This window comes from Rousettus aegyptiacus, unplaced genomic scaffold, assembly GCF_014176215.1.
Source record: "Rousettus aegyptiacus isolate mRouAeg1 unplaced genomic scaffold, mRouAeg1.p scaffold_m13_p_3, whole genome shotgun sequence".
NCBI classification, from domain to species: domain Eukaryota; kingdom Metazoa; phylum Chordata; class Mammalia; order Chiroptera; family Pteropodidae; genus Rousettus; species Rousettus aegyptiacus.
Window position 1 is genome coordinate 4,858,105 of NW_023416306.1, and position 25,520 is coordinate 4,883,624.

Consider the following 25,520-nt stretch of genomic DNA (forward strand, 5'->3'; position numbering starts at 1 on the left):
TACACTCAATGTATGTTCATAGTCAAAGATTCTCTGACTCTGTTTCCCCAGGTTAGGACCCTTGTAGGTCTTTGTGGTGTCGTGATCGGGCCCTTTTGTTTCCTTGACTCACTGTTAATCACATGTCTTTTTTACAGTCCGTCATATCTGTATATTGACATCTGTCCCCTTTTTTTTGAAATCACAGATTACAGTAATTTATAGAGTAGATTACAGGTGGTACAGATACACATTAAATAACATCTTGCTATACCTAGTGTACCTTTTATTTTAAGGAGAATTACAAGTGCCCATCTCTGAGTCAAAAGTGCTGTGGGGAGGAGCAGCGAACTCCGTGCTCTCTTGAAGCATTTTGTAATTATAGTGAGATAAAATGTGAGGAAATTGCAAAACCCTTTAACATTCGAGAAAGAATATCAGTACCAAACACGTATTTGTGTTTTAATATCATGCATCATGAACACGTCCGCTTTTTTTTTTCTGCATAATGAATGACTGCGTGATGTGGCATTATGTTATATATTGATATACTGTAATTTAACAAATTCTGATAATGAGGAGTTTCGGTCACGATGGCAGAATAGGTAAGTGCTGTGCTTGCCTCCTCCCAGAACCACAGTGAAATTACAGCTAAATTATAGAACAGTCAACCTGGAGAACTATCTGAAGACTAGCTGAATATAACTCTTATAAGTAAGGATTAAAAAGAAGCCACATCGAGACTGGGGGAAGAAAATTAAAAAAGAATATAAAACTTCAAAAAACTTATTCTGATAGTATTGGATGTTTTTATAGATTGTAATAACTGACATCTATTGCACGTTGCATCTAATTCTCACCATCATTTTACACATTTACACCAGGCGAGCGTAGTGTACCCGGCTGTTGGAGAATTTCAGAGAGGTGGTTTGGTTCAGCTCCAGCCTTCAGGCCTGTCTAGGGCCTTCCACAGAGATCACCACTAACCACAGGGGAGGGATTTGTGGGGCTTGTGGCCCCCAGAGGGGAAGCTGGGAGTACACTTCTCCTCCCAGAAGGTGGGAAGTGCGGCTCATCACAGATGGCGGACTGGGGAGCAGAATCACTTTTGGGCAGTGGTTATCTGGAGGGTTCCAGGGGAAAGGATTGTACAGGACCTTCCGTGACTCACGAAAAGTTCAGAGAATGCATATGAGACCCCATATGATTTAGAATTCCATCCCCCCACCCCCGGGGTTTTGGGAATATTTAAAAATTGATATTAGAAGCTATAACATTCTTCTCAAAGTTAAGTGTTGGATCAGTCCTATTTCCTAACCTTATGAAAGGATTTAATTTCCTCTAAGGCAGTTCTGCAGCCCGGGCTGACTCCAATATGTCTAGATCACATTTTTGCAAGAGATTACAGCGAATAGATACATTTAGCATGAAAGACAGTAAAAACTACAAGTTTACATATATATATACACATATATATATATATATATATGATCAAGCTAATTACAAATCTTCTGATCTATGTCCCACTGAGTCCCAGCTGTGGCTACTTTGTTGTAAAGCCACGACATCTGGAAAGAAAACATGAAAACCGAGGCAGCTTTTAAATTTCGTGACCTGGCAAAGGAGCCTCGGGTGATCATAGCCGTTCTTCCTTGTTGGTGTTATTGCATTTATTTCAATAAGTTTTAAAAAAAAAGCCAGGCATCCTGTGATCTTTCAGTTGTTGGTCTTTTGCTTGGGTTACGCGGATGACAGCGCACGCTAACACCCCCTGGTTTCGCGCAGCTCTACAAGGTGCATTTTATAGGGTTACGTCTTTTTTAGATTTGAAAGAACTCGTGATGGGAGCATTCTGTTCCTTAAGGCCCTGTCACCACTGTGTTTCTGTCACCGGCAGAACCGTTGGTCGGGTGACGCAAAGACATTTTATTTCATCATTTATGGGGTAACGTATTCTGTTATCAGGATACTTGAATTCTGTCCTTGATTTTGTGGATTTGAAGTGTGACTTCGGGTTCGTATTTCTCTCTCGTGAGCTGGAAGGAGACCTTCCTTCTTTTTCCTCTAAGAGTTGTGAGGATTCCTCGACCAATGTTTGTGTCTCGCCGCAGCGGCCCGTTAACCCGTCCCAAACCAAGCCCGGGATCCCCCAAACCCCTTGACGAGTCCCGTTGCAACCTGCGTGGCCTCCCGCCAGTACATGGCACTCCCTTTTAACCTAGTCGCTCCGGCCCAATCCGTGGGATTCCGGGACTGCCGTCCCCCGGCGTCCCATCGTCTGCACAGCGTCAAGGCCCGTTGGCCCTCCCGTCAGTAAATGTTCTGAATCCGAACGCTTCTCACCACTTCCCCGCGTCCACCGCTAGACCCGGTCCCTCGTCGTCTCACCTGGACGGCTGTCTTAGTGACCTCCTGATTCGCCCCTCCAGGCAAACACAGCCTCTTCCCTGGTCCCCTCGGCACGATCTGAGGGGTGGTGCAGATCGGACCGTGTCCCTGCCCTTCGTAAGTCCTCCGGGAGCTTCCCATCATGCTCGCGGCTTGGGAAGCTGTCCTGGGCCCGTCCTGGCCTGCGTCTGTCTGCCTTGACCCTCGCTTCGGTCTGTAATCGCACCGGCGTGAACACGCCAAGCCCTTGCCCGCGTCAGAGCATCCTCATCCGCCGCTCCCGCCGCCTGGAAGGCTGTTTCCCCAGACCCTTTCAAGTTCACGCCTACCCTTTATTCGAGGTTCCACTCAAACACCGTCCCAGCCCAGCCGCTTGACACGCCGCCTACACCCACCAGCTTCCGTCCGTTCTCGTACCCTCTTTCTTTCTCTTTCGTCCACTGTGTCCACTGTTTCACCAGGACAAGGACTTTGTTTTATTCATGCCTAGAACGACACCTTGCACGTGTGAGCATGCAGTTAACGTGCGTTGAATGTTTAAGACCTTTCTGCCCGAGGAAGGGTTACTGCCCCTAAGTTTCACCCACCGACCCGGCACTGCATCCAAAAGTCTTATAGGCGGCCACTCTTCCTGGTTTTGGTTTTGGAAGTGACAGCTTTATACCCTTGGGAGGAGGGGTTAAGTGAGGGATGGGAGTTGTTACTGCTTACTGTTGGTCTGCCTTTTTTTTTTTTTTTTTTTTTTAGGTGAGGCAACCCTTGGTTACCCTCACAGATCGCAAGGACCTTGTCAGTTGACAATCCCTTATTTTTATTTTTTTTATTTTTCACGCCTACAGCACCTGGTCTTCCCAGGTGGTCTCCCATCCGAGTTCTAACCAGGCCTGACCCTGCTTAGCTTCCAGATCAGACCGCATCTGGCTTGTTTAGGGTGGCATGGTCGTAGTTGGTCATTTTAAGATTCTTTCATCCGAAGACTTAATTGGGATTCTTCAGAGGAATTAGAATTTTAAGGAATATGAAATAAGGGATTATTCTGAAGAACAGATAAAGGACTCTGGGAGTCTTACATAAATTGTGGATGTGCATGGACTGTTCTGGTTAGCAAAAGCCAGCAGGAGAATTGGAGGGACGGTGGGGGAAGGACAAGGAGCAAAGGCTAGGATCCCAGTGCCCAGATGGTCCGTGTTATGATGCCTGGAGTTAAGCCACTGAGCATGACAGTGGCAGGTAGGCATTTTAGGAACTTTAAACAAGTCCATTGAGAAGGAACGTTTGTTATACATGAATTTGGGAACATAAGTCTTACTGAATGAAAGCAGAATGCGATTCCTGTTAGGAACGTCTCTGGGTTTATGGTGTGGGATTTCAGTGAGGGGGCGAAATGCTCCTCTGAGCCAGTCTGAAGGTTTTCCACAGTTTTCCTACACAGTCCACATACATATCTAAACCACAGAGATTTATCGTCACATCAATTAATCCCTGTGAGACTTAGAAGCCCCAAGTGTTCCAACCCACCACACTGTGGGTTTTCAGGAAGTTACAGGGTTCGTTTGTCACAGACGTGTTTTCTGGACGGTCCTTTTTTTCTTTGCCCTTTTCCAGTCTTTGTGTTCCTTTGTTTTTATCTGTGGAATCTCGAGTTTTATTTAAAATTCCAGATGGTTGACTGTCCTCAACTGAGTGTTTATTCTTTTTTTTTTCCAGTTTTTTTTAAAGTAGCTGCCATATTTTACTTTATTAAGGAGTTTAAAAAATTAGTAGTCTGTTATATATACAGTAAAAGTGAGCAGCTGTTGTACCTAATTATAGAATGTGAATAATAAACATTCTCGCAGTTTGTGCAGCCTAAGTATAATTTCTTACAGAGCAGTAAAATCTTAAAAGTTTTATCCTTGTCATTTTTTATTTAAGTTAAAGCTTGCTTACTTTAGGTTCCCCGTGATTTTTACCGTAGCTACCCTAGTCACAAGGAGATTTCTAAAAGATTTTTGAAGGACGATTTTATTTGCAAGTTTTTTTAAGGGTCAACAACCAAAAAGTAAAAATGAAAATAAGTGAGTTGAGCCATCCCCCGGATACCATCCGGCACTTGAAAAAGTTTCATTATGTTTGGAGAGAAATTCAAGAAGCATCTTATTACAGGAGAAAGTAGGAGCCTTTCTCTGAGTCTCGAGATGGCATTTCCTGTCTCTCCTGTGACAGGAGAAAAGATCTGTGATGACTTCACTCCATGGGGCCCAGAGAAGTGTTTATTATCTTTTTTTTTTTTTTTTTCCTTCAAGAGAACAATTGCTCTTTATTTAGCGCTTGGAGGCACGCTTTTTAGATACACACACTTGCTCACTGTCCGGCGAAGAAGAAATGCTTTGCCATTGTTCGTGAAACAGCAAACACATCTGGCGAGCTAGTTTGTTCGATTTGTAACTATTAAAGTAGCTTTTCCAATTCCAGGAGCAGAGATAGCGCTGGAGACAATGGCGGCGGCTGTCTAGGTCCCGGTGTGCTCAGCACCGAGGGCCGCTCTGGCTCCATCCGTCCGTCTCCTAAGGGATCAGTGGCGACTGCGTTCGGGGTGTGTGTGTGTGTGAGAGAGAGAGAGAGAGAGTGTTTTAGCCAGTAAATTCTGGAGGAACACACTCTATGAAAGAAAGATTAGAAGGAAACTCACCGACGCCTAATTTTTTTTCCCCCTTACATCACATGAAATGTCACCGTTACGAGCACAGCCTTCGGAGACCTGGCTTAGTCTGATAGCTATCGAGTGAAAACTCACCAATAAAGTCAAGGTCCACGTGGTGCTTGACAGATAAATCCGTGTTTATTAAACAGATAAATGGAGGCAGGGCAAGAGACTTCAAAGGGCCCTTGTGCCGCCAGAAGACCGTCGCCTTCAGGGAGGGCCGCCGTGGCGATGAAGCGGGGCCAGCGTTCCCCGTGCGGCCTCTGTCACCTTCTGCGTGTTCTCGTCAGCGCAGTTCCTCTCTCTGCCCAGGGACCTTCCGTTTTGTGAAAATATTCATTGTAAGCGTTGCTGTCGAGCTGGAGCGTCCACCTGCAGCGCGGCTCTGCTCTGGTGCTGAGGTTCTGTTTTTTTATTTTTATTTTTTATTATTATTTTTTTTTCTTTTCGGGGCCGTCTCTGCATCCCAAAGTAAAATTTGGGGCACCGGTGGAATCCTTGCAGCAAACTGCAGGGCACAGGGATCCCGCTTGCAAAATAGGGATCGTCCTCCGGGCCGTTTGGAAAAGTCGCGTTTCCGAGTGGACGGGGACCCCCAGGGCCCGAGGCGCCTCGCTGAAGCGAGGGCCCCACCGAGCCTCTGTCGCGCTCCGGTGTCCCAGTCTGCCTGGCTCTCTTCACCACCACCCGCACCCGCCCCCCCAGCACCTCCCTCGCATCCTCCCTCCATTTTTTTTTTTCTAAAGTACCAGTTTGTGGCTTTCAGAAAACCCGCTTGCACTTTCTACTTCCTCCGAAGTTCAAGGCTTTCCTCACTCTGCCCTCTGCCCTCACTCTCGTCCTTCCTCCCGCAGGCCCCGTCCCTTCCTGCGCGCATGTCCCCACCCTCAGACGCCATCTCTTGCTCTCTTGGATTCCTGTGTCTGTTTATGGGAACCCAGGGGGCTCCTCCAGGGTTCAGAGAAACCAAAACCTTGCAGGATGGATGAACCGTGCTGTGAAGAGGCACTTGCGGGAGTGAAGCATGACCTCGAGAGAGAGACGAGAAACATTCCCTTATAAAGGAGCCCTGTTCTTGGGGGGAAAAAAAAAAAAGAAGAAGAAGAAGAAGAAGAAGAAGAAGAAGAAGTCTGACTTCGTCTCCTCCTCCCCAGCCTCCCAGGAGGCAGCCGTCCGCTGCGACTCAGCCCAGGGTTCCAAGGAGCTGGTGTGACATGCAGCTCTGAGGCTGCCGTGAGGGGCCTGCTTCCTTTCTGTCTCTGTCTCTGTCACTCTGCCTTCCCCGTAGCATGCCCCGCCACCCGTGCTCACCTGTCAATCAGAAAACGGCTAGCACATTCAACCCAGTCACTGAAGGCAGGTCGTTTACCGAAAGGGGCATTTAGGACGTTGTGGAGGGCTTCCGGAGAAGCCGTAAGGGACAGTGAGGACGCCAGGGCTGGTCACAGGGAGGAGCCGCTGTGGCCCCAGGTCTCAGGGCAGGGGGTGCCGTGTGGAGCTTCACAGTGTAGCTCTTGTTGGGGGGACGGGGAGGCTGCCTGATCAGAGCTGTGGCCTTGGGTGGAGGGACCCCGCCAGCCTGGAGCATCTTGGCTAGGGGAGGCTGTGGGTGTAAATCCCGCCCTCTCCAGAGGACGCCTGCTCACAGAGTCACCCCGATCGATGTCTAGGTGTCCCACAGCCCACCCACATTGGGTCTGATGCACCGGCACATGGTGGTTTTTCTGAACAAAGGACACCAGAATCTGACCCTCCCTCTCCACCTGCGCTGCTACCCTGTGGTCTCAGTCTGTCATCTCCAGGGGTGGAGAGAGCCTCCTACCTGGAACCTTCCTTCACAACTGGCACTTCTATCCTCGGAGTCGTCCGAGGCTCCCCCAGCCTGTTCAGACAAGAGCCCCACAAGGCCCTCCACGGTCTGCCTCTTTTCTTCTCCAACCCCCGATAGTCTTGAGGCTCATTCTGCTTTAGTCCTCTGGCGTCCTTGCCGGTCAGCGCCAGGCACATACCTGCCAGAGGGCCTTTGCAGAGAGCAGGGAGGTGAATTTAACGTTTCAAAAGGTCTAAGTAATGGAAACATCCATCCACACAACACTTTGACACAAATGTTTGTAGCAACATCATAATAGCCCCACGTGTCCGTGAGCTGGTGAATGGATAAGCGAATCGTGGTCTATGTACACACAGTGGGGTGTCGCTTGGCAACAAACAGGAATAAAGTACTGATTCCTGTGAGTGACGACGTGGATGAACCTTGAACACATTATGCTGTGTGAACATTATGAAATAACGAAAGCATTAATGCCAGTTACAAAACATCCATTTATACGAAATGTCTAGAATTGGCAAAACTATAGACAGAAAGTAGATTGGGTGGTTGCCTAGGGCTGGGGAGAATTGGGGGATAAGAGAGTGACAGCTAAGAGGGACAGTTTCTTTTGGCGGTGACAAAATGTTCTAAAATTGATTATAGTGATGGTTGCCTGATTTTGTGACCATACTCAAAACCATTGAATTGCACAATATGAACGGGTGAATTGTATGGCATGTGAATTGCATCTCGAAGCAATTAGAAATAAAAAAAAAAAATCTAAGTCATTCTCTTAGTAAAACATTCTCATCATTTTCACAAGTGGCGTGTGTCTTAAAATACAGTGTTACGATATCTTAAAGGAAACTCTGTAGCTATTCCTTTTTTCATTTCCCCTTTATGTTTTAACCCTTCAATTTCTCCAGAGCACATCTGCTGGATATTCTGTATTTAAGTATTATTTAAGTGGATGCATTTCCGCCCCCCCCTTCAGTGTTAGGATGAGAAAGAGAATGTACTAATTAATCATGGTGCGTTTCTTGCTTCTAGCACTTTCACGAAGGACGGAAGGCCCAACAGCACATAGAGACTTGCTGGAAGCAGCTCGAATCTGTAAGTGGAAAACAAACAGCTCAGGAAATGTCTGGATAGGTTTTCTGACTAGAATTTAATCTCAGCTTGAATCAGTGCAGAACAAGTGAAACCCGTAAAGAAATGTCTTTAGAAATTTTTCCAGTCCGAATTTAGTGTTTCTAGAAACTTACCTAAAGTAAAACATTAATCCAAAAGAGCTCAAGGAGAGGATTTTTCTAAAAATCCTATGGAGAGAACAAAACTTAGGCGGTGTAGGTGAAGGTACATGCAGATTTTAAAATAACTTCCTGAAATTATGACCGGGAACAAATCAGTTCAGAGAAGAGAGCTCTTTAAGACTGTATCTGCTGATAGGATTTCATGGTTTCATTAATAACTACTTTCCCCACCGCCATTTCCCTCTGCTTTTAGAGTAAAAGACGATTTGAGCGGGATTGCAAAGAGGCTGACCGGGCACAGCAATACTTTGAGAAAATGGATGCTGACATAAACGTTACGAAAGCAGATGTTGAAAAGGTAAGGTGAAAGTGAGTCTTCCATTTCCCCTTTTCTGATGCCAGTCACATATCCTGCCAGAGCGTCGGTCCTCAGGTTCTCCTTTCGATGCAGCCACAAAAGGCCGCTCGACTTGGGATCATTTTCAGTTTGCGTCAACTGTCATAGGGACCAGAAGTGAAAGCTCAGGGACTCTGCGGTGTTAGGAGTGAGCGGCTTGCGTATGTGTTCAGTCACCGGGGTAATAACACGGAGCCTTACCCCACCCCCCCAACACACCGTGGGGGTCGGTGTTTGGAGAGTGTGGCTTTCTCCTAATGGCTTTCAAAGAAAACGTCGGCCCCCTGCAAAGCTCGAGCAGACCCGTTCAGTGCCAAGGGGAAGAGCTTGGCCGCTTAAAATGCTTCTATATTAGAAAGATAAAGGGCCCCACACCGCTGGCCTGACTTCTGATTCGTTCGGGTTGATACCAGGTTGTGTAGTCGAAGGCCGAAGGCCGGCATTTGTACATCCTCTCGAAAGCTTTTCTCTAAATGGACTTGTCCTGGCAATTAGGAATATTATAAAGCTCGTACTGTATCTTCTTGTGGTTCCGCTGGAAGCGGAATTTGCTTTTTATAAGAGTCATCAATGTGGTGCAAACAAAATTAGGCTGTAAAATAACAGTATTCATTCGTTACTGCCCACGGCCGTTCTGGCGAGCACAGGCGCCTGCTTCGCTGGGGGAAGAGCCTCGCCTTTTCATGGGTTTCTTGCACTTCTGCCAGATTAGTTGGAGATGAGATTAGTTGGAAAATAGCATGAATTAGTTATTTAGTTATTGGCCGAATTCTGCCAGATTTCTTACTTAAAGCGTAGGTATATATATACATATATATATACATATATATGTATATATATGTATATATATATGTATATATGTGTGTGTGTATATATATATTAGTATGCCTGCCTCTAAAATTGTCTAATATATTAAAATATACATTCTCAATATCTATATTTGATGTGGAGTAGGGATATTTACTTTACCAAATAATATACTAATATGCTGGAAAAATTGCCATAAATTACCATAAAATCGTCAGGAGTCCTCATTAAATAGTCAACTCCCCAAACTATTTAAAACGTTATTCAACTAAAATAGATTGACTCCAAGTTTATCAAACACACATTTGGGATTAAAAGCAGTGTACGTGCCCCAGAAACAGATCTAGCTCAGATGTATGCATTCTTCATTAAAGACTTTATTATCCTAATTGTAAAATCGGAGTGCTTTTTATTCATTGAAACACTTTTTAAAGGAAATTACTTCTATGGCCTTTCCTAAGTATCAAAGCTATCCACCGTCATTATGGAAGTATCTGAAAATATAAGGAATGTAAAGAGGGAGAAAAATATTAAAACATCCAGCTATGATTAATGAAAGGTACTTTACCTTTCAGAGCCTTTTCTTAAAAAAATTTTATATACTATATATGTAGTGTAAAGAATGATAATACCTATCTTAAGAAATGACATCTTATTGGTGCGTTTGAAGTCTCCCTCCCTAACCTTATTCTCCTTACCCCCACCTTACAGGTAAACGTCATCCTAAATTTGCGATTAGTCATTTCCTCGCTATTCTTCGTAGCTTTGCGTATCTCCAAAGAGTATATTTTATAACTTTGCCCCTTTTTTTCACCTTTATTATAAACTAAAATCATACTTTTATTATAATTTCTTCTGACTTGATTTTTTTTCATGCAGCATTATGTTTTTTTTTTATTTAATTTCTGTGGCGTATGGACACATGACTTTCATATATTAATATCAGAGCCCAACGCCTTGGTAAACTCTCTTTTTATTTCTGTTTTGGGGATTTCTGTAGAGATAGTCCTATCGGCAGCAAATTATGACAGTTTTATTTCTTCTTTCTTACTCTTTAAACCTTTTATTTATTTTCCTTATCTCGCTCTGCCATTTATGGCCTCCATTACCCTGGTAAAGCAGTGATTATGGACTTCCTTATCTCATGCTTGATAATAAAGAGAATGCTTTCATGTTTCCCCATTACGCCTGATTGTAACATACACTTTATCAGGTTAAGGGATTTTCCCTTTTCCTATTTTGCCAAGCGATTTTTTTAAAGCCTGATACCGAATATCATCAAATACATTTTCTGCTTCCTTTCTTCCATTAATGTGATAGATTATATTCATCAGTTTTCTTACATTGAACCAAATTAGCATTCCTGGGACAATTCCAACTAGGTCATGACGTATTGTTGTGTGTGTGTGTGTGTGTGTATACATATACATATATATAACTGAATTTATTGCATTAATATTTTAGTCAATATTTTTGTATCAGTAGTTACTGAAATTGGTCTATAATTTTTGTTGTCTTGGTTTTTTCCTAAATAATCAACATTTTATAAGAGATTTCAAAAATGAGTAAAAATGTATTTCAATTTATGCACATATCTACTCTTCCCAGTGTTTTGCAGTCCTCTTTATAAATTAAGATTTCCATCTAGTATCAATTTTTTTTTTTTTATTCCAGAGAACTTTCTTTAACATTTCTTCATAAGCAGGACTGCTGGCAATGAGTTACCTCAGCCTTAATCTAAAAAAAATATTTATTCTGCTTTCATTTTTTGAAAGATGCTTTTGCTGGATATAGAATTCTAGGTCGGTTATTTTTCCTTTCATTTCTTAAGGCTGTCATTGTCCTACTTTACTTGTTTTGGATTGTTGCTTTTTTTTCCCTAGTTTCTGAAATAATATATGTGAGATGAAATTAACTGTTCCTAAATGTTTCGTAACACTGCATTGTGGGAAAGTTTCTAACTACTGTCTCCTTCTTTGATTAGCCTGGGGTTGTATGTTTCTAGACATATATCTATTTCATCATAAGTTTTCAAAAGTATCGGCTACAAGGTGACTGTAATAGTCTCCCTTAATTTTTGCTACATATGTTTTGTAGCCCCTTAATTTATTCTTACTGTTGTTTATTTATACCTTTTTTCCTTCTGGGGGGGGGTGGAACTGTTTTTCTAAAAAAAAATCTTTTTAAAAATTTTCCAAGAACCAAAATATATCTTTGTGGTGCTTTTCTTTCCTATTTGTATTTTCTATTTCATTTAGTTTCTTTTTTCTTCCTCTTCATCTGTCTTCAGATTTATTGTGTTGTCCTTTAAATTTTTCTTTCTTTAGATGCTTACTTCCTTTCAGCTTTTCTCCTTTTCTAATACGAGAACTTGACAGATTTCCTAGTTAAGTACTGATTTATCTGCAACCCAGAAATTTTGACATGTAGTATTATTATTGTTTTTATTTCCAGATGTTTCTCATTTCTTGCACCATTTAGTCTCTCCTATGATTTATTTAGAAGCATATTTAAAATTTTCCAATTGTACGATGTATTTAAATGTATCTTTCTGTTACTGATTTCTCATTAAGTTCATTGAGATTGCAGAAAGCCTGAGTTTGAATTTTTTGTTTGTTGAGACTTGTTTTTTGGACTAGTACATGGTCAGTTTTTATGAGTTCTATAAGTAATTGAAAAGGATTGATATTCCCCAGTTCTTAGTTGCAGAGAATTCTGCATATTTTCGTAAGATCCAGCTTGCTGATTGTCGTTATCCAAATCTTCCCATCATTAAAGAGTTTTGGTTTATTTGTTGTAACTTTTTTGAGAGAGATGTATCACTTCTTTGTGCCTTGCTTTTCTTGTCATTCAAATGGGAACACAGGACTGGTGTAAGTATTAAGTGAGTTAATATGCTCAAAGTATTCGAAGCCACTTACGACGGTGACCACTGATCCATAAGGTAACTGTTATGTTAGTGGAGAATTTGCTATTTTTTGTCAGTTTTGCTCTTCTGTTGTGAAGTCGTTTTATTTAAAAAAAGAATGTTTAGAGATGCAATATCTTCAATGTGATTTAATTTTTCCTCGATGCGGGGTCATCTTCTCCATGCAGTCATGCTCTATGCCTTGAAGCCTAGTTTATTTGGTACACGCCAGTTTTCTTTGGGTTAGCACTTGCCTGGCAAATCTTCCCCATACTTTTACTCTGCACGTTTCTTCGTCTTCATATTTAGATGCGTCCCGTGGCATATGGCTGGATTTCTTTTTAATCCAGTCCAGTGGCCTTTGTTCTTCACCTGGAGAGTTGTGATTCATGTCCACCGTCTTCTTTTGTGTTTTCTATTTGCCTCGCTTTTTCTGTTTCTTCTTTTCCAGAAACTCGTTGTTTCTTGCCTTCCTAGATCTTAGAAATCTCAGAGATTACGTATTCTATTGCAGTGCTTTTATTGGTGGTCTGGATATTTTCACATAGGTATTCAACCTAAACTATAAAGTAAATCGGGATCTTTACAATGTCCTTGTAAATTACACTTTAGCTAAAACCAGCTCCTTTTTGACTATTGCGATCAATCTATGAAGATTTTTTGGGGTTCAGCTGCACAAATTAGGCCTTAGTCATTTTACACAGTTCTATAAGTATACTTTCCATTTTCTTTGTTCGCCATTTCTTTTCGTATCTGGGATCTTAGTCCTTCTTTCCAAAGGACCCTTTAGAAGTTCCTTTAGCAGAGATTTATTACAAAAAAAAAAAATCTCAGTTTTTGTTTGACTGAGCAGTCTTTATTTTACTCTCATTCTTGAAAGACGATTTCTTGATGTATGCAATCCTAGGTTGATTCTGTTGCACCTGGAGGAACTTATTCTGCCATCTTCTGACTCTCATTTGTGGTTGAGAAGTCAGTATAATTCTTAATCCTTTGAAGGTAATCTGTCTTTCCTTCTCACTAGCTATTAAGATCTTTTTTTTTTTTTGTCTTTGTTCTTCTGAGATTTCACTGTGACATATCTAGGTGTAGATTTCTTTCTTTTTTTTTTTTTTTTATCTTCCTTTTGATTTACTGGGCTTATTGACTCCAGATTGGAGTTTCCTAAACTTGTTTATCCCTCATTCTATTATTTCCTCTAGAATTTGGATTATAAGGTATAAGTTAAAACGCCTACTGTATATCTTCTACACCTATTAACTTTTATTTATATCTCTCATCTCTTTGTCTCTCTTTCTGCTATGTTCTGCATAATTCCTTCAGATATGACTTTCATTTCATGAATTCTCTCTTAAGCTATGTCTAATCTGTGATTTAACACATCGAGTTTAAGTTTACAATTTTGTTTGTTAAATTTTTATTTCTAGAAGTTCCTTTTAGTTCCCCTTAAAATCTAGATTGTCATTTTGTTATTTTCTTATTACTTTGTCACACTTTTGTACCATATTTTGCTTTTTTAAACACATATTCAACATACTGACTTTATATTCCCTATTTGATTGATTTCAGTATCTATAATCTTTGTAAGCCGATTCTTTAGTTTGTTGTTCTTGCTTGTTTGTGGTGACTTGCTTCTTCGTGTATTTTTTTTTTTTAAGGCGAGGCAACCCTTGGTTGACCTCACAGATGGCAAGGACCTTGTCAGCTTACAATCCTTTATTGTTATTATTTTTTTACACCTACAGCACCTGGTCTTCCTAGGTGGTCTCCTATCCAAGTACTAACCAGGCCCGACCCTTTTCAGCTTCTGAGATCAGATGGGATCAGGCTTGTTCAGGGTGCCATGGCCGTAGACACTTCTTCGTGTATTTTTGTGACCCAAACATATCTGCCGTCATGCTACAAATGCATTGCCGAAAAACCTGACATTCTGCAAAAATACTGCTAAAAATAACAAGCAGGGCCCATGGGAAAAATAGGCTTAGAAACAGATCACTCAGTACTTATAGATCTTGGTAACCAGAGCATCATCAAAACCAGCAAGCCTAGAAAACTAGCAGCCTTTGCATTGAGCATCACAGCCCCTGTCCTTTAAGACAGAGCTTTGTGCGCTTATCCACTGCTTTATCCTGGGAGGAAATAGTTTCCCAGTTTCTGCATTCATATTCCCAGCTTCACCAGATAGTGCGACAGAATCAAGATTGTAACGGAATCAAGATTGTAACAGAATCGAGATTGTAGCAGTTCTCGAAGCCACTGAAGTAGCCACTAGTCGCATTTCGGTAGATTTTTTAGCCCTTTTCTTAAGATCTGCATGACATTGCTAAGGCTCAGTGTTATGAGAAAGCTTGCACATGCTCGCTCCCAAACAATCATGTACTGTGAAAAATGGCACATAGACTAGCAAGAATATGTAACACCAACATCATTGCTCTATAATTCAGTCTCATAAGAAATATAAGTCGCGGCAGAAAAACATGCGAGATACAGAACAGATTTAAAGCGGGGTCTCCAGGGAGCTGGCATTACCTGGGGTCGCTACTAAGCCAGGATTGCATCAATCTAAATTTTCCTGCTTGGGTTTTGGAATTCACAGGGGCTGTGTGAATTGTGACCCTTTGTGGTTCAGAGATTTCCAGGATGACTTTTTGTTTGTTTGTTTTCTTCCCTCAAGTCAGATCCAAGGGCAGCTTTAAGACTTTAGATAAGTACCGCCAGCTTGAATGGCTCTCCTCAACTATTTTAATATTTTACTTACTGTTATTTCTTCTTCTACTGAGAGCATCCTTTTGTTATTTTAATGAAAGTTCTACTCACCTCCTCCCCAAAGGTATGATAAATTGCCCAATTTTGACACCGTAAACATTGAAGCTGATAGAACAGAGTCTAAACACCGGAAAGTCTCAAGCTATTTTGCTAATGAGTGTGACTCAAAGCACTTTAATTTCCCCAAACAGTGGTTTGACTGTCATATCAGTGTTTTCGCTTTATCGCTTGTGAGGCCTCTTGTCTGTATCGAGCCCACAGGATGGAGCTTAATATGATTTCCCTTTCTGACTGACAGTCTTTGAATCCAACATGAATATCTTTTCCCCCAGTTTCTGCAAATGATTAAATCACCCAATTGTACTAGAAACCACTGAAGCTCCTTTTTCTGGCAGTCAACCCCTAGACACTCGGAGAGACAGGCCTGTGTTGACGAAGGTGCGGTAACCGCCCCCGCTGTAGGATGGGAAGGATTTTCCCGAGTTGTATTTGTGTTTGTTGCCGTGAACCATATGGTCATGCTCCTCTAAACTCTTTAGGATTTGGGCATGAGCCTGATGTTCTCCTTTTAAAAAGTTCGAAGTCCCGCGTGGGGGTTGGAACCACCCTTTCCATCGGCACTGTGGCCAGATCACCTAGAATCCTTCCCGGGTCCATCGGGGTGGCCGGATATTTAGTGATTTGCTTACAAGAGCGCATGTAGTATTCTAGTTTAACTAAAAGTAAACTTATACATAAAATGTAGGCGTAAAAAAAAACTGGTAGTTTTATCTCTGCGTCTGTGAACATATTTGGAAGTTGTGAGGATGGCGTGTTCCTCAGAGGAGGGAAGAAGAAAGAAATGAGCTCAGCGAGATGCTTTTTATTGGTGATGAAGCTATGTCCTCATCAGATATAGGATTCCCTTCTAAAAAAAACACATGCAAACACTGGGGATAGGTAAAAGTGTTCCTTGCCATCTCATGTCCCCCATCCCAGGCCCTCCTCTGTCCTGATCGCTCTCACTACTTGATACATGTCCTTCTAGACCTTTTAAAAATACCGTCGTCCCCCCCTTATCCGCGGGGGGTGCATTCCAAGAGCCCCCCAGTGGATGCCTGAAACCATGGATAGTGCTCGACTCCGGATATACTGTGTTTTTCCTATGCATACACATCTGCGATAAAGTTTATTTTATAAATTAGTCACAGTGAGAGAACAACGACAAAAACAGAACGATTATAAGAATATTCCGTAACACTAGCTATGTGAATGCGGTGTCTCTTTCTCTCTCAAAGTATCGTGTCGCACGGTACTCACCTCTTCACGTCAAGGAAGTGCGTCACGGCTTCTCCTTGTCATATCCGAGTTGCCAGCATCACTGCTCCAGTACTTCGGGGCCGCTGGTCCGTCAAATAAGGAAGATGTGAACACGCGAGCGCTGTGATACCTCGACAGTCGATCTGATGTACGAGACGGCCACGCAGCGACTAACGGGCGGGGGGGGGGGGGGGGGGGAGGGCGGCGGGGGGGGGGGTACGTACAGCGTGGAGACGCTGGACAGAGGCGCGGTTCGCATCCCAGGTCGATGGGGCGGGACGGTGAGAGATTTCGTCCCGCTCCGCAGAACCGCGTGCAGTTTACAACTTCTGAATTGTTTATTTCTGGAATTTTCCATTTCATATTTTCGGGCCACGGTTGTCTGCAGGTAACTGAATCTGTAGAAAGCAAAACCGTGGATAATTTGTAGGGATTTATTGAAGTGTAATTTCCATGTGATAAATGGCCACATCTTAAGTGGGCAGCTCAGTGAGTTTTTACATATATGTGTGTGTGTGTGTGTGTGTGTGTGTGTGTGTGTGTGTGTGTATACATTTCATATATATATATATATGAAATGATGTGTCACCATCCAGGATAGGGGACATTTCTAGGACCCCAGCAGGTTCCCTTGAGTCCTCCCCCAACCCCAAAGTCAACTATTTTTCTGACCTCTATCATATATTAGCATAGCCTGCTTCTCTACTTCATGCAACTTATACAAAACGTACTCTACTGTCTGGCTTCTTTAACTCAATGTCATATCTGTGAGATTCATATTGCCACGTACAGTGGTGGCTTGTGTCGTTCATTTTTCATTACCACGTGGCCTTCCACTGTATGGACATACCACAGGTTGTCTATCCATCCTCTTGTGGTGGACGTTTGGATCGTGTCCATTTCGAGGCCATGTTAAGAGTAAAGCTACCGTGGACATTCTTACACATGTCTGTTGGTGGACATGGCCTCTTGTTTTCCTTGGGTACCTTCCTAAGAGTGGGTCCTGGGTCGTAGGTGTACACATGGCTTTGCTGTCAAAGTGCTCGACAACAGTGGTTGTATCAAGGGACCTCCCTTCAGTCACTCCTCATTTTCGCCAACAATTGATATTGTTGGTCTTGGATGAGTGTGGAGTGAAATCTTGTCATGATTTCAATGTGCATTTGCATTTCCTTGATGAAAAACGATGGTGAGCCTATTTTGTCTGCCATTATCTGCCGTTTGAATAACCTCTTTGTGAAGTGCCCAAATAGTTGATGCATTTAAAACTAGATTTTTATTTCTGTCTTATAGGTGTTCTTTATGTATTCTAGACGATTGTGTGTATATGTGTCTGTACATATATACGTATGTGTGTACGTACGTATATAATTATACGGTTTGCTTTTGTGTCTGGCTTCCAGTGGACACAAGTTATCAGTTTTAATAAAGTCCAATTCATCAATCCTTTTTTTTTTTTTTAAGGTTCAGAGAATTCTTTTGAAGAATCAAAATTCCAAGTCACCATTAATTTAAAATATTATAAAAATATCTTCGTAGTAATTATTTTTTCTTACGGTTGGTTTGCTTCTGCTTGGTACAGCTTTTTATCTGACTAAATTCTGAATCTGTTTATTTCTGTTTTCACTTAGACCCCAAATTAATTACCCCATAGTTTGTTTGTTTGTTTGTTTTAATGGAAAGTAATTTTAATGGAATCATGTATTCATGGTCTTCTCAAAAAACAAACAAACAAACAAACATACGTTTAACTTGTTGATGGAATTCCTGAGTTGTGAGATGTTCACATTCATTTCCATTTATTCTCTCATTCACTATTCATTACCTACGTGCTGGCCTTGGGTGGCGGTCGCACAGATACCCACATGGAATCCCACAATCCTTGACTTTCAGGGATGTGCCTTTCATTTCCTTCCTAATATTTCGTTCACTGTCTAGTGAATTTTCCCCTTTGCCCCCCTAACCAACTTTCAAATGGCATTCTGGTGACAGAAACTTTAAAGCTGAGTTTTCTCTATCACTCTTCTTTGGAAGGAGAATATGCTAGACAAACTTGGGTGAGAGGCAGTACCTGATCTCTGAATCCTGATAAGGCTGCAGTTGGTTAGCATGGCGTTGGGGTGAGAAAGGAAAAGGTTATCAAAATGAATGGAATGTGGACTAATAATTCCAAACAGAGAGAACAGTGTTTTCCGAATGCATGCATTAAACTGAGTTCAGCCATGTCCAGCAGTGAATAATTCCCTTTCTCTCGCTCGCCCTTGCCTTGTGACTGTTAGCTCTTACATAATTCCTAAATGCAAAATAGGATATTGTTTCACAGAAACTGCAGTTAGTGGTTACAAGTACCTGCAGAAATCGTCAGTGAGTTAGTCATGCTTTTTAAACTCTAGTTTCCATTTATCTTTTCTTTATAACTCTGGTTTCATTCAACTTGAATGATTCTTTTACTGTTAAGAGTCTCAATTTTATGGGCAGTTGTTGGCTCTGAAACGGTTAACTTGGACTCTTCATTCCAATTCATTGCAATTCTGAGTGTTGACTAACCAGAAGAATTCTCTATACAATGTGAGGGGTTTCCTTATTTGGCTTAAACTTGAGTTTTGTTTTATAACCCGATTTGAGGAAATGTTTTAGAATTTAAATTAAATTAAAATCCTGGCCACGAGCACTTAGAACTGTGTATCAGTTTCTTAGGGCATTTTCACTCCATTTTTGTGTGATATTAGGGCCTCTAAAAATATTCGGCTTTAAACGTTTTTAGCTTTTAAATTCTACATAGATGTCTGTATCATGAAGAAGAATAGGAAATTCTGAGTCATTTGTGGATTAAGGTAGAATTCTAAGAATTCTAGAACTAAGTGACAAAACTTCATGTTTCTAATTACAATAAAATATCCATATGCTCTTTTTTATGGGTCAGATTTTACATAATAGAATATTTTAAAGAGAAAAATAAAATGATAAAGAGTCTATGCCGTTATAAGCAAGTATGAAGGAATTTACTTTGAACGACGGTCAGTTTGATAATTATCTTGATTTTAAAAAATAAAATTTAGCTGTTCAGGAATTTGCTTCGCTTGATATCAGAGTCGCTGGCTCCGTGAAGTACAGACGGGATAGGCCTGGTTCTGTTCTAACGGAAGCCAGCTGAGTAGCAGAGTGTTAAATTTTTTTACCATTTGGGGAAACAGTCTCTAGCAAGACGACTACTCGAGTTATTGTACGTATAAGGGATTGTGCTATTAAAGGTTTTCTCTGCCCTTGCTGGGACTACGAAGTTGACATCTTTGTTGAACACATTAATATCTTTAGTGCTTTCCCCAAATTTATTTCATATAAAATGCCCAAAGGAATTGTTCACTGTAACAAATTAGAAGACAGAAGTTTTTTTAAAGAGGAAGTGGTTAGTATGAAGACAGGAAATATATTTTGCAGCTGCATCTTGATCTTTCAATTTAAAATCCTTTTGATTTACAACAAGAGAAAGATATATAGAGTTGAAAAAAAAAAGACTATCAAATGCAAATATCGATGTTGTAACTATTCTTTTATAAGTGGATCGATGTTCAAACTAAGGAGTCTAGAAAAGATATTTTTGTTATTTTCTTGTTTATATCTGTGCTGTAAGAAGTCATATCTGTAGGGTTCATGTTTTGTTTACTTTGTCTCTCAATGTGCCTGGATTAAGTGAACATCCCAAATGGTTTCTGTTGTTTCAATTTTTAATACTTGTTCTGAGTAATAATGAGTATGTTTTTTTCTTTGACCTTTCACATAGGAAATAGAATTTAATGGGAATTTTCTTCAGTTACTAGATGTGGAAGCATGACACGACTCTATATTTGGAAGCATGACACAACTTTGATCTGTCATAAATGAATATTAGTAGGTTGAGATTTTTTTTTTTTAAGCCTATAACACTCAATATTAGTTTTACCATTAAAACTGAAATTTGTGACAGAAATGTTGAAACATAAAATTATTTACTGTGGTCAAATGTTTCACACAAAAGTACTCTAAAGGTTGTATTTAGCTCTAAATTCCAGTTCATTTGCTAGCAATTACTGCTGTCTCTATTAACCTTAATTTTCACTTATTTGTTTTTGTAGTACGTGGTTTTCACACTAAAAAATGTCGTTTGGTTAAATAGACATCTAAAAAGAAACAGGAAAGTCAAATGTCAAAATCTCAGCGTAACAGAAATGTTGGGGGCGGAAGTGCTTCCCAAAGTGAATTTATATGAAGATTAAATACTTTTAAAAGCCTCTTCAGTGAAATACTTCTGGTATGCATTATTTCACTTGCATTAAAATGCTGACATGAGACTCTATGTTAGCTTTTACAAATACAGATAGTCATACTACGTGAATATATGAATGTCAAATTAAAGTGAATTTAGAAACTAAACAATATTTGCGTGTGTGTGTGTGTGTGTGTGCACGCGTATGTGTAGCTTTGAACATTTGGGCATTTACCAAGTGCCCCTCACCATTCTAAAGGTTTTCATATAGCAACTCATTTAATAAAATATTTTAATTTTACTGAGAGTAAGTAATCTGGTTTTGCCAACGGCTTGTTCTTAATCTTGATGCTGCGTGGAAGTGGGTTCAGATCTTGCTCGTACCACTCACTAGTGGTATTGATTTCATCTCTGAGCTGTTTCCTATTCTGTAAAGGAAGGATAACTTTGCACATCTCAAGGGCTGCGTGTGAGGCTTCAGTAGGATGTGAAGGGTGTAAAGTAGTGGCCTATTTTTGGACCTAAGTTAATTGGTTGACACTATTATTTTATTGTCACTGCGTTTTGCCTGTGTGTGACCTTCTCCTGGATTACTTCTGGTTTCTCCCTCCTCAGTTCTTTCCCTTCCAACTTACTATGACTCAATCTGGTATATCTGGAACATTCTAGGAATCTAGGCATTCTACAAGAATATCTATTGATCAAATAGTACACAGCACCAATTGGATTACAATGGGTGTTTTTCATGAGGACCTCGGTGAGCAAATAATGATGAGCTAAAGAGACAAGGAAAACTTGAAACACTGAAGAAAAAGATAAAGTATTTTATGTTACATGCCCAACTGGATGGTGAAGACAATCAGAGCGATGACAGTTAAAAAATGATTGAGGTACATCATATATGTGAGGTCACCTGGCTCAGCAAAGGCTCAGAGGGAGCTCAGAAATCATCTGTGGATGCTGCCCCTGAGAAAGCTCGGTGAGGATGATGGGTTGTCGGGATGGACCGGACGGAGGAACTGGGACTTGAGTCTGAGGGATGGGTCGAAACTGAAAAGAAGGGGCAGAACAAGAACTGAGGTGGCAAGAACTTCACCCAGGGCGCTGAGGGACACGCACCACAGGTGCCGCCCTGCCTGACGGAACAGGACGTGGGTGGCGGGGCGGATGAGAACAGGCCCTGAGGGATGTTAGGGAGCGAATCAGCAGAATGGATGTGACGCAGATGAAACCGCACTAAGCCTACTCCTCAAAACCCTTTCCCTGGACCAGTGTTTAGTGCCGTATCTTCTATGAGTTTTAATCCTCTCCGTGATCTTTGATCCCTTTGTAGTTCTGTTTTGTTTTGTTTTTTTAAAGAGGGCAAGGCTATAAAATGTTAAATTACTATCGTCCCCAAGGGGCCTTGCTGGATGTGGCTGAAGCCCCTTTCTGTGCCTCGAGTCCAGTGCACCATATGACTTCACTACAGGATTATGTTAAATGAGCTTCTTCCTGCGAGCCCTTGCTCTTGCCGGCGGAACTAGGCAGCTGATAGTGGGTCGGGGTGAGAGGATAAATAGTATTTGACACGAGGCCTCCGTATGGGGGACCTACTGAAGAGAGGTGGGGACTGGACCAGACCGGGAACTCTAGGAACCATCTAAAGAAGGACAGCCATTGAGCCACCATCTGTCTGTACAGCTGCAGGCCAAGCGTTGTTACTTCCTGCATATTTATTCTTCCTCTCTGGGTTAAAAGCCCTCCTTCCTGGATGACAGGTCGGTTTTATTTTCTTTCCGTGAGGATTAAGTTCTCTTTTGTCTTGATTTGGTCTTTATGTTGGCTTCATTCTAATGTAATAGTTTCGCTAGGTATAGAATTCTAAGTTGCTGACCTGTTTCTCAAAACACTTTGAAAATATCGTTCTATTGTCTTTCATCATCGATTGTTCCTCTTTGGAAACTGGCTGTCTGCTTAATGCATCCCTCTGTAGATAGTCAACTTTCCTCCGTGGCTTTAAGACCTTGTCTAACTTTCGTGGATATTTCATGAATTCTCTTCAATTATTCTATCATTTAACTCATCTATTAAGTTTTAAGATTTTGATGGCTGCATTTTTTTGTCTCTAAAAGTTCCGTGTGGTTCTTCGGATATGCCTCCTCTTATTATTTTCTTACGATTGCGATTGTTTCTTTTATTTATTTAATCATTTTAAATGTTGCTGTTTTATGTATTCTTTCACATTATTCTTTTTTAGCCCATGCTCTTACGGCTATAATTTCCCCTCTATTATGTCAGCTCTCATGGCGGCTTATTTCCTTGTGCATTTATGATTATCATTGTCTTCTTTTGTTTGCGCATGTCTTCCACGGGGATTTTTTTCCTCTGAGAATCCCATAAAAGCAAGATTATGGGAGTATCCCCCAGCAAGGTTTTATATTTGATTCTGCCAGACAAACTGGGACCAATTTTCATGTTAATTATTTTGGTCAGGAATTCTTGTACCACATATATAATATACACAGGTTTAAGGTTTTGTTTCTCAAAGACAGGCTTCCCCTACTCTACCGCATAGCCTACGACCTAAATAAGTTTCCTGACTGTCTTCTCCGATCACTAGAGAAGTTTTGATAGACGTCACCCAGCTTTAAGGAAAGCAGAGAAAACTAACACTGAGATTAAAATAGAGGAAAGGTCCATGATCTTACATCTTGACCCCATCAATAGTCTATACTGAATAACGCACGTAAGATTTTTAATAGTAAACATTACTGTTTAAACATCTATTGTGACTTGGGCACCAAGTATGAATAACTGCCAGCCTACCACCAAACACCTCAGATTTCTTCAGGACTGGATGGTACTTCCTTTCTTTTTCTGGGGTATGTATCATGCCTAACTCTTTTAAGGGACATTCTTTTCTAGAACTATATTTACTAAGAGCTTTTAATATTTTTGTTCTTCACGATAACTCCACAGCAAAAGAGAATGGTAATCATATGGGCATTAACCTTCTAGAATCCAGGCTATGACCTACAGCTGTACATGGATGAGACCTTGTGATGGTCATAGTCTGTGGCGAGGTTAATTTATTAAGGGGAGGGAGGAAGAGAAAGATAATTTTAAAACGTCCCATAACTGAAAACTCGAGTCTCTTGCCAATGACAGCGCCCGGTCTCGGAGCCGTCTGGGCTTCCCCCGGCCCACCTAGGAGTTGTGCCAAGTTTCCAAGTTTCCGCTGTGGCTTCTCTTTCAGCAGACATTGTCATTCGCCTTGAACAAACAGATGTTTGAAATTCTCCTTTTCAAATAAGGTAGCCAGGGTGTAGGGAAACCGGAGGCCTTTTCTTGAAACTGTTTAGCAAGTGAATGGCCCGTGTGGGATTGAGATGCGGGTCTCATTTGCCACCCTTCCGCTCACTCCTTCTGTTCCAGGGACTCTGCACCAAAGAACCTACCATCCTGGGGCTAGAAGTTGTAAGACTTAAAAAAAAAAAAAAAAAAAAATCAGGAAATTGCTGGAATATTTCAAGCATATTTCTTTGGTTAACTTATTTTGAAGTTTTTCTCTGTTTTATGTTTTAGCTGCCCTTCTAATCTATCAAAGACAGACTCATTGTTTTGGCAAGTTCTCTGCCTGGAAGGCTCCAACAAAAACTCACAGCACTCTGTCTGAATAGGAATTGTTAAGTGCATTCTTAGTCTTGAACTTGAAAATGTATTCGAGATGGAACAGTTTGCTGGGAAATTTGAACAGTGCCGTTTATCATACGACAATGTTGCTCCAGACAGAGGGCTTTTTCATCTCTTCCTTCATTTGTAATCCTCCTACCACATTATCTTTTCAAAGCTTCTCCAGGGGAGGGGGACCTCAGAGGCAAGCCATACCTCTTCAATATTTCACTCTTTCTGGAATTCGGCATTAAAATGTATCCCTTTGACTAATCTTTGTGGCAAAATAAACTTTATTCCTTAATCACTTTTCAGAAGTGATCGTTATTAATGTTTTTATTTTTACAATAATGGGATTATGCTATCAATACTATTTTGGAAACAAAAAAATTAAATTATATACAGTTCTCACTTTCCTTATCATTAAACATTCTTTCAGATTTTTTCTACATGCTACATGCACATCAGTCCATGATGGGCATGGCGTATGTTTACTCAGTCACATTACTGGGTGTTTGTTTAAAATTCTTAGCTATTATAAACAAGACTGTGATGGGTATCTTTTGTGAACATTTAAAATGATTTCAATAGGATAAATTCCCAGAGGTAGAATTGCTGGGTCAAAGACTAAGGTAAACCAGTTTCCCAGTCATTGACCAATCCTACAGAAATCCAGGACACCAATTTTCAGGCATTCCCTGCCGGATGCTGTTTTTCTGATCTCAAAAATACCTAGTAAATAGGTCATAATATTCCGTGGCCCCTGCCTCCCTCGTATGCTGTGAAGATGTCTGTGTTTCTCCTCACTAACCTGGCCGAGTCTATAAGGCCAGGCTCTCTGCTGGCCAGAACTCCTCGGTGACTCTGAGACCCACCAAGTTTGCCAGCTGCCGATTAGGGACCATGGTGATGTTCATCATGGTGTCATTGAGTGACATCGTTACAGCTGTGCTTCTGGAATTTTCCAGTGAATTGTCCCAGGCTACTGTGCCTCTCCTTGATGTTTTTCCAGAACCCCTCCCCACCACACACACACAAATGAAGAACTCCAGGTTGGTCCTGACAGTAGTGATTATCAGAGGGTAGAATGTGCAGAGACTTCGACTTTCTATCCCATACAACCTGGTGAAAAAGGAACTGAAGAGATTGAGAGGCCAGATAACCCGGGCCCTTAGATTCGTGAGTTTAATCTTACCCACAATATTAAGTCAGTGGCTCAGGTAGACTGAAGAAGGTGAATCAAAGAGCCAAGTGCCAGGTTCTTGCTGTGCCTCCATCCCCGGCCACACACTCACCTGGCAGGTTTTCGGTGATGGTGGTCAATCCCATCTGT

General features: G+C 41.3%; 1 protein-coding gene and 1 pseudogene across 14 annotated transcripts in view; one reads left to right on the forward strand and one right to left on the reverse strand.

The window, feature by feature from the left end:
* The window catches only part of FNBP1 (formin binding protein 1), a 108,716-nt gene that overhangs the window by 49,867 nt on the left and 33,329 nt on the right, over positions 1–25,520 (forward strand). For all 14 annotated transcript variants that reach the window (XM_036218083.1, XM_036218087.1, XM_036218089.1 and 11 more), the window contains exons 5-6: positions 7,911–7,973; positions 8,367–8,471. In XM_036218083.1, the coding sequence (XP_036073976.1) occupies positions 7,911–7,973; positions 8,367–8,471 (168 nt within the window). The remainder of the gene's footprint in view (positions 1–7,910; positions 7,974–8,366; positions 8,472–25,520) is intronic.
* On the reverse strand, positions 13,962–14,080 carry LOC118601408 (annotated as a pseudogene).